Source organism: Bison bison, unplaced genomic scaffold (genome assembly GCF_000754665.1).
Source record: "Bison bison bison isolate TAMUID 2011002044 unplaced genomic scaffold, Bison_UMD1.0 scf7180017864334, whole genome shotgun sequence".
Taxonomy (NCBI): Eukaryota; Metazoa; Chordata; class Mammalia; order Artiodactyla; family Bovidae; genus Bison; species Bison bison.
Window position 1 is genome coordinate 875210 of NW_011494906.1, and position 8628 is coordinate 883837.

General features: G+C 45.8%; 1 protein-coding gene across 1 annotated transcript; it reads right to left on the minus strand.

Moving 5' to 3' along the window:
• Positions 1–9: 9 nt before the first annotated feature.
• TTC9C (tetratricopeptide repeat domain 9C) lies at positions 10–8401 on the minus strand. Its single transcript, XM_010853992.1, has 3 exons — positions 6996–8401; positions 1688–1870; positions 10–461 (listed from the first exon to the last, which is right to left on the minus strand). Exons 1-3 carry the CDS (start codon positions 7231–7233, stop codon positions 367–369), a joined length of 516 nt encoding a protein of 171 aa, XP_010852294.1. The 5' UTR covers positions 7234–8401; the 3' UTR covers positions 10–366.
• Positions 8402–8628: the final 227 nt, after the last annotated feature.

Genomic DNA, 8628 nt, shown 5'->3' on the forward strand with positions numbered 1-8628 from the left:
TTACTTCATCTTCTGCTAAGCCTTATCCGTTGTATATGACTACATCTACCAACATCTATCATCAAAATCTATGCCAGAGCTATGATTAATCCACCTATAACTGATGAGTGTTTTCTGGTTGTATTTCTCAAGGCAAATGTTTCTGATATATAATACCATATATTAAAAGCCATATAAATAGAAAGATGGGGAAACAAAAACACAGCCTATGTAAGTGATAGAAGAGTTTGTGCAGCACTAGAAGCAAAACAGAAGTTCACCTCAGTCAGAGGTGTGGGGGTAATTTCTCTTGCTGAGGCTCAGGTTTCCCTTTGATGGGTCTCTAATGGTTCATCTAAGTTCAAGTGGAGGAGTATCTTTCTTCTTTTAACCAAACATGCCCAGGTAGAGCTGCTTCTCTTTCCGATGGTAGCTGCTGAGTTCCAACTGTGTCCGCTGAAGGTACCTCCGGACGTTGGCGTCTTAGAACAGGACAAAGGAGGCAATCAGAGACAGACCCGTAATTGTGCGTCCAGACAGGAGAGGACTGTGAACACCCTTCCATTTCTGAAAATTTCTAAGATCTGCGTATATCACAACTATTCTATGCAACGTACATTTCCTTCATTAATACCACTTTTAATCTCTAAAGAATCTCGTACAGGGACTTCCCTGGTGGTCCACTGGTTAAGAATCTACCTTCCAACGCCGAAGGTTCGATCCCTCATCAGGGAACTAAGATCCTCTCTAGTTGTGGCACAGGGACTTAGCTGTCCCACAACATGTATTATCACCTATTTTCAACAACATGTGGGGCAACTGAGTCCCTGTGCCACAACCAGAGAGGTCACACGTGGCAATAAACCCTGATGCAGTCAAATAAATAAATATATATTTTAAAAAATTATTGTACAAGGCTGAGCTGGTTTCTAACTTAATAATGAAAAGCATCTGAAGAAACAGTAATTTTAAGAGCACAGCCTCTAAACCTACTATACATGGGTGGCAGTTAATCTGTGTACCTGAAAGAAACATGAGCAATGGTTCATATTTTATATCTTTATTAATCCATGACTTTTCCAGGCTTCCCTGGTGGCTCAGATGGTAAAGAATCTGCCTGCAACGCAAGAGACCAGGGTAACTAACACTTTAATGACTTTTCCATTCAATTAGAGTGGTGCTGCTGAGTTATTTTACGTTTGGGGACCCCTCACTTCAGTAGCTGCTCTAAGCCATAATGCAAAATGGGAGACAATTTTCAGAGCCGAACCACCAACACAGGAACAAGTTTATCATTCTCTTAACAATATCCTTTTTGCCTTGGAAACAAGCCTCAAGTTCTCAGGATGCCTGTTCTTCTAGGTCATACCTGGGGTTAGCTGAGCTAAAGGATGAAAGGACAGTCATGCAAAAGCCAGACCTCAGCTGGAAAACTGGTAGAAACAAGGATTATCAAGTTTATTCACTGGAATCTAGATCCTATTTTAGTCTCCATCTAGGAACTGAAACTTGGAATTCATGAGTAGAAGGTCTGTTTGTTATACACCGTCATACACCTTTTTATACTTTTTTAATACTGAACGTGTGAATATATTATTACTTATTTTCACAATTCAATACATTGGAAAATGAACTAAAATCCTCTCCCACAGATACTACCTCAGTGGGACTATTTTTTGTACTTCCCACTTCAGCCCCCTTCTCTCACCTTTTGGCTTCCTATTGACAGCAGCCATGAGGTAGTGCCGGGCCTGGTCATAGTCCTGCAGGTGGAAAAAGGCCACTCCAGCCCGATACAAGGCCTTGGCATTATCAGGCTGCCGCTCCAGGACTTTCTGGCTGTATTCTTTCACCCGTTCATAGTTTACTGGTTCCATCTGAAGGAGACAGGCTAATGGCAGCAAACGGAAGGAAGAGAGAAGAGGACCTTGTTACACGATGCCCCATCGCCCAACACAAGGAAGCACCAAATCCAGGATGCTACAGCAACACTCACTCACCCAGCAAATGCATCTGCATGTCCACCGTGCGCCAGACATCATGCTAGCCACTGGGGATACAGCAGTGGATACAAGTTTTACACACCTCACGGTTTACTTCACTATCTGTCAAATGCCCATTGCGTGTTGGGCTGGCCAAAAAGTTTGTTTGGGTTTTTCTGTAAGATGTTATGGAAGAACTCGAAGTTTTTGGCCAACCCAATACCTAGCGTGGGTCAGGCCCAGCTATAAAAGTTAAGACTAGGGCTTCCCTTATGGTCCAGTGGTTAGGAATCCGCCTGCCGATGCAGGAGACACGGGTTCGATCCCTGATCCGGAAAGATCTCACGTGCCACGGAGAAGCTAAGCCCTTGTGCCACCACTACTAAGCCTGTGCTCCAGAGCCTGGGAGCTCAACTACTGAAGCTCGAGTGCCCTAGAGTCTGTGCTTTGCAACAAGAGAAAGCCACCCAACAGAGAAGCCCGAGGCACCGCACCTGGAGAAAAGCCTGCGCAGCCACATTAAATCAATAATTTTTAAAAAGTTGATTAGACTATACTTTAAATTTATGGGGACTTTCCTGGCGGTCCAGTGGTTGGAACTCTCGGGGGGCAGGGGTTTGATCGCTAGCATGCCACGTGGTGAAAAAAGAAATTATTTAAAACTCTTCATTGTCTCTCTTCTACTCAAGGCTCTCTGTCTATCTTGACTCTCCCATTTCACAATTCTTGTCCTGAAGTCCTAGTAACAACAACGACTGCCATTAATAGTGTGAGTAAACAGTAAGCACTGTGCCAGGGGCTTGTTTAATCTTCTCATCCACCCTCTGAAGTCAGTATGTGTTAGCATCTCCATTTAATGGATGAAGAAATCAAGGCTCACAAAGGTAAAGTAACTTGTCTAGGATCCCACAGCTTTTAGGTGGAATGAGTAAGAAATCTGAACCAAAGACTAACTCAAAAATTACCCTTCTCAATGATGATATATTATCTCACGAATTCCTTAGATAAAAGGATGGGACCTCAAAATACAAATCTGTGTAGGAGACAATGTTCAGGTCAATGTTCTGTCTTTCTGTAATTAAGAAGGGAAATGCATTTCCTGTTTAACAACTGTGGGAATTACACACAGCATTATTAAATCATGTGCTGGGAAGGAAGGAGTATCAGGGCTGTATCTGCATCCCTTCTACAACATCCCCACCAAGTGGCCATATGGTTCATACTTAAGTATTTCCCCAGCGTCAGCTAACCCATCAATGATGGGTTACCATGATGTAACCCATTGTTCCTTCATTCTACAACTAGTTCTGGGGTAATGACCATGTGCTAGGTGGAGGTAGGAGCAGGAGAAAAAGAGGAACAAGACAGACACCTTGGTGAGTGAGTAGAGCTTGCATCCTAATTCCCAGGCAGAAGGAACACACTAACAAATTCACTTATTTATTAGTGCTTTGTGGAAAATAGAACTGTACTGGGACAGAGACTGAATGAGGTCAGAGTGATGCTTGATTACAGAAGGCGTCCCTGAGAAAGTGACTTTTGGGCCAAGATCTGAATGACAGGGTCATTCAAGGGACAGGGCATTCTAGCCAAGAGAAGAGATCCTACCCAGCCGGAAGGTGGGTGTGTGCTTTGTGAATTCAGTCTACGGAGGAGCCAGATCACGTCAGGTTGTGCAGGTGAAGGTCAGAGTTTGAATATTTTCCTAAGTACAATAATATGCCATTGGAGGGTTTTAGCGATGAGGTCTGATTTCTTTATCTATGAAGTAGGGAAAATCATTACTACCTTGCAGAATTTTTGTGAAGGTGAGAGGTACTATAAATAAACTGCCCAACACATAAATTTCACTCTCATGTAAGTGAAATTTCTTAATTTTAGTGAGTCTTTAGGAAACATCTATCAAGCGCCTCCAAGCAGAGGGTCTACAGATGGATAAGCCAGTCTCTGCCTTCAGGTCCACCTGGACAGTCAAGATGAGTATGTATCTCATTTCCTTGATTTCTGACCAATTCCCCAAGGTGTATTCTATTCTCTAACATACAGTATTCTGCAATAAGAACTTAAGTACAGAGGCTTCCCTGGTGGCTCAGTGGTAAAGAATCCACCAGCCAATACAGGAGACATGGGTTCGATCCCTGATCTGGGAAGATCCCACATGCCAGAGCAAATAAGCCTATGTCTCACAACTATTGAGCTTGTGATCTAGGGCCCATGAGCCACAACAAGAGAAACCACCCCAATGAGAAGCCCAAGCACCTCAACTAGAGTGGCCCCCGCTCGCCAAACTATAGAAAAGCCCTCGAAGCAACAAAGATCCAGCACAGCCACAAAAAAATTGGACTTGCCAGGTTTAATTTTAGCTCCACCACTTACTAGATGTTCCTTAAATCTACCTCAAAGGATTGCTATGATACTTAAGGTTTATATGTATATGTGTATCAAGGGCTTATACATGGCATTTCATAAATGTCACCTTAATGAGCCTTCCCTGACCACTACCATGCCTACGGCACTCACTATTCCCATTTTCTTTCTTTTGGCTATGCCACGCTGCATGTGGGATCTTTGTTTTTCCACCAGGGATCGAACTGGCACCCTCTGCTTTAGAAGCGTGGCGTCTTAATGACTGGACTGCCAGGGAAGTCCATACACCCATTTTCTGCTTTATCCGTTTTCACATTACTTATCATCTTTGTCAACTACAAATTGGTGCTTGCCAACAGCAGGAGGCTGAATCCTGGGCTACTGCAGCTGTAGGCCTTGACACGCCCTGAGGGAGTTCAGAATGAGGCACTTTGTGCCCCAAGAAAACAGGTCTTTAGATTGAACTCCCCCTTCACGAAAATCTTATATACTAACCTCCCCACACTGCCTCTTTGGAGCAGTTTTTTTTTTTGGAGCTGTCTGAGGTGCTGTCTCCTGGGCTGCAGTCCTCATTTTGCCCCAAGTAAAACTTAACTCAAAACTCTCTCCTTGTGCCTCATTTTCAGTCAACATCGTCTAATACACAAGTTACTTCTTTTGTTAACTATCCATCTCCCCATGACAGCAGGGACCTTTATCTGTTTTACTATACTGCAATATCCTCAGTATGCTGCTACTGCTACTGCTGCTGCTAAGTCACTTCAGTCATGTCCAACTCTGTGCGACTCCATAGACGGCAGCCCACCAGGCTCCCCCGTCCCTGGGATTCTCCAGGCTTCAGAACACTGGAGTGGGTTGCCATTTCCTTCTCCAGTGCATGAAAGTGTAAAGTGAAAAGTGAACGTGAAGTCGCTCAGTTGTGTCCAACTCTTAGCGACCCCATGCACTGCAGCCCACCAGGCTCCTCCGTCCATGGGATTTTCCAGGCAAGAGTACTGGAGTGGGGTGCCATTGCCTTCTCCAATCCTCAGTATATCAATAAATATTAATTTATTCAAAAAATAATTACTGAATGAACTGAAATAGTAGCTACTATAATTACGGTTACTTGAGTCTAAGAATAGCTTTGGACACACACTGTAAAACAGCTAGAATTTCACCAAATCATTGAGGACCAGGGTAGTAAAAAGGAAAAAAATTTAAACAATGATTACAAAGTGTATACTTCAAAACAAACTTAATTAGCTCTATGGTTACTTTGCCTGCCACAGAACAGACTTCAGAAGTCTCCTTTCTTTCAGCAGATGAATCCTAGTGATACTAACTCTGGACTATTTCTCCATGCAAGGTCAGCTGGATATGGAAGGTACAAGTTACCCAAGGTATCATCTAGCTGCTTTATATAGGAAGCAGGAAAATGAGGAAAAGCTATCCAAAACATCTAAGATGGATGACTTACACCACCAGCTGAAGCAAGTGCCTTCTTTCCTAAATTTTAAATATTAAAGAAACAACAGTCTAAACATAGGTTTGATACTGTGCAGGGTCTTTGGGGCTCCTGGGCACAAGGGCTTTGTGTCTGCCATTTCTTCGATTATAAGAAACAGTCTGCATTCAGCCTCTACGACCTTCCCTGAGGTCTGAAGGGCAGACTCAAGCAATTGTTAATTAGGGAAGGGTGGGGCTGGGAGACCAAGGAGAAACAGTCAAGAGCAGCCTTGAGGCAAGGTCCTGTTTCCCCAACAGACAGTCTCAACAACATCTTAAGCTATTTTGTGGATACAGAAACGACCTCCAGGTGGGAGAAGTTAACAATTAACAATGGTATGCCACCCAGGAGCAGTGTAGACCCCAGACCAGCTGAACTGGAAGGTCAATGATGCTTAGCCTTACTTACCTCACCACCAACCCATTAGAAAAAACGTCCATGAGATGATTACACTCTTTGGACAATTTATACAAAACCTCACAGTATCTTCCCCAGGTGGGGACTCGTGGTTTTGAGGGCAGGAGCCTGCTCTGTTCCCCTTTGCCTGGCAAAACAAAAGAGCTATTCTTTTCTACTTCACCCAAAACTCTGTCTGTGAAATTTGATTCGGTACCAGTGTACAAACAAGCTGAGCTCAGCATCAGGTTCAGTATTTTCTCTGTGTGTTAGTTCCTCGATCGTGTCCAACTCTTTGCGATCTCATGGACTGTAGCCCTCCAGGCTCCTCCATCCATGGGATTTTCCAGGCAAGAATACTGGGGTGGGTTGCCATTTCCTTCTCCAAGGGATCTTCCCGACCCAGGGATTGAATCCACGTCTCCCGCATTGCAGGCAGACTCTTTACCGTCTGAGCCACCAGGAAGTTGTGCAAAATTTCTTAAACCTATTAGCCATCACCTGGGAGTCTGATAGAAACGCAAATTGGTACACACAACTCACAAACCTCAGACCTATTAGATCGGAATCATGGTAGGCTCAAGAAGTTGTGTTTATCAAACTCTCCAAGTGAAGTCTAGAAGCACCGAAACTCAATTAGAGCCCCATAGATTGAAAGTATATTGCAATTCATGGTAGAATAACTAGATAACGACAGAAGAGCCGTCAGTGTTTTTCCCAATATTCTCAAACTTTCATATACCGGCCTTGACACTGTACCCTCCCGTCGGCCCTGTTCTTACCAGCCAGGTTGTTGTAGCAGTCTGTCTGGGTGGTGTGAAGTAGGTTTTCTTGTTCAGGTGTGAGGGCCGGGCCCTGAGGTCCCAGATTAGGTATCGGGGAGGGCAGACTTGGATCCAGACCCCGCAGCTGCAGCAGAGCTCGATGGTACCCACTTACAGCATCCCGGTACTTCCCTTCCCGGTAACACTGGTTCCCTTTCTCCTTGTACAGCTGAGCCTCCTGCAGGCGTTTCTCCATAACTCTGTCGCCCAGTGCTCTTGAGGAATTGGGACGTGAAAGAACAACCGAAGCTCTAGGAATAGGAGCGAAGCAACGAATTTTGGCAGCTGACTTAAAAAAGCAAGGAAATTTTCCTTCTCCAGGAGGCCTCTCAGGGAATGACTGCTTGATTCTACTACAGCCCCTTCCTTTCTTCTCTACAGTTACTTTTTAATCTCTCGAAGTGCAAGCATCTGATCAGGAAGTAGATGTGGGAACAGCAAAGCCTGAGATTAATTGATTTCCCAAAGCGGCGACTCCCGGGTGAGAAAAAAACACGAAAACTATAACGCAGTAACTTAAGAATCGTGGCCCGCGTCTGAACGCCGGCGGCTCTTGTTTCCTCCTTTCGTTCGGACACACCTCCCTGACTCGGAAGCGGAAGGGAGTAGGCGGGAATAACTGCTAAAAAGGGTCTAGGGGGCTTGCCTCCATCCCAGCTCTTTGTTTGCCCTTATTCAACAGCATTCGTTGACTTCTGGGCCGGGAGTTGGAGAACCGAGGTGAACGCAGTCCGTGCACCCCAACCACAGGCCGATGGTGGTACAGCCGTAGCGCCGCCCAGCTGCAAGCCCCCTTACCACCAGCGGCCAGCTCCCCGCCCCCCTGCAACAGGCCAAACCCGTAGTCTCTTCGCCGCACTTCGCTTTACAAGCCGGGAGCACGGAGAGGGCAGGGTCCAGCCTCCCGAGAGTTTGATGTCTGAAGGGTCGCGCGCATTGCACCACGCGCCCAATCAGAAGCGGCCCGGGAAAAGGAATCCCACAGACACGACCCCGCCTCTCTAGCCTCCCCTGCGGACCAACCCAGTGGGGAGAGGGGAATACCCCTGGCTGCTTCGCCAATTGAAAAAAAAAACAAAACAAAACAAAACTGCAAGATCATAGAAGACCAATCAGAATTGCAGATGACGATTCAAGCTGGCCAATAAGGCGAGGTCAGAGTGTGTGTTGCTGGGTAGAAGTTGAAGGCTTGAGGAAATAGGAGCGCTTGGGTTAACTGTATTTCTTGGGTTTGTAAAGTCCTTTTGTTAACTAACCAGAAAGACAATTGCCAGCAGGAGTTCACGTTTCAAGATTCTCCTTTCTTCCTTTCTGGCTTTTTTCCCCTCAAGAAGTGGCTGCATGTATAAACTAAAGGACAAAAAAATAAATAAACTAAGGGACAGAGACTAGCTAACAAGCCCTAAGACGACAGCACGATCGGATCAGACGGGACTGGCGGTGGCGGGGGGGGGGGGGTGACGGAGTGGGAGGCGCGTGTGGCGAAGGAGCGCCAGGCGGCTGCGCAGCCCCGGCTGGAAGTACGGAGAGTGGGGTACGCACACGCCTCGTTGCGACGAGGCACTTGGGCCGAAGCCAGCCTTTCCCCGAC

What these genes read in the sequence shown, in the direction of transcription:
- TTC9C (XM_010853992.1), bottom strand. Translation starts at nt 7,233, where the DNA reads ATGGAGAAACGCCTGCAGGAGGCTCAGCTGTACAAGGAGAAAGGGAAC. An exon ending in CTGCTACAACAACCTGGCTG is followed by an intron (nt 1,871 to 6,995) that starts GTAAGAACAGGG and finishes TGCTGCCATTAG; the next exon opens with CCTGTCTCCTTCAGATGGAA. An exon ending in TGTCAATAGGAAGCCAAAAG is followed by an intron (nt 462 to 1,687) that starts GTGAGAGAAGGG and finishes TCCTGTTCTAAG; the next exon opens with ACGCCAACGTCCGGAGGTAC.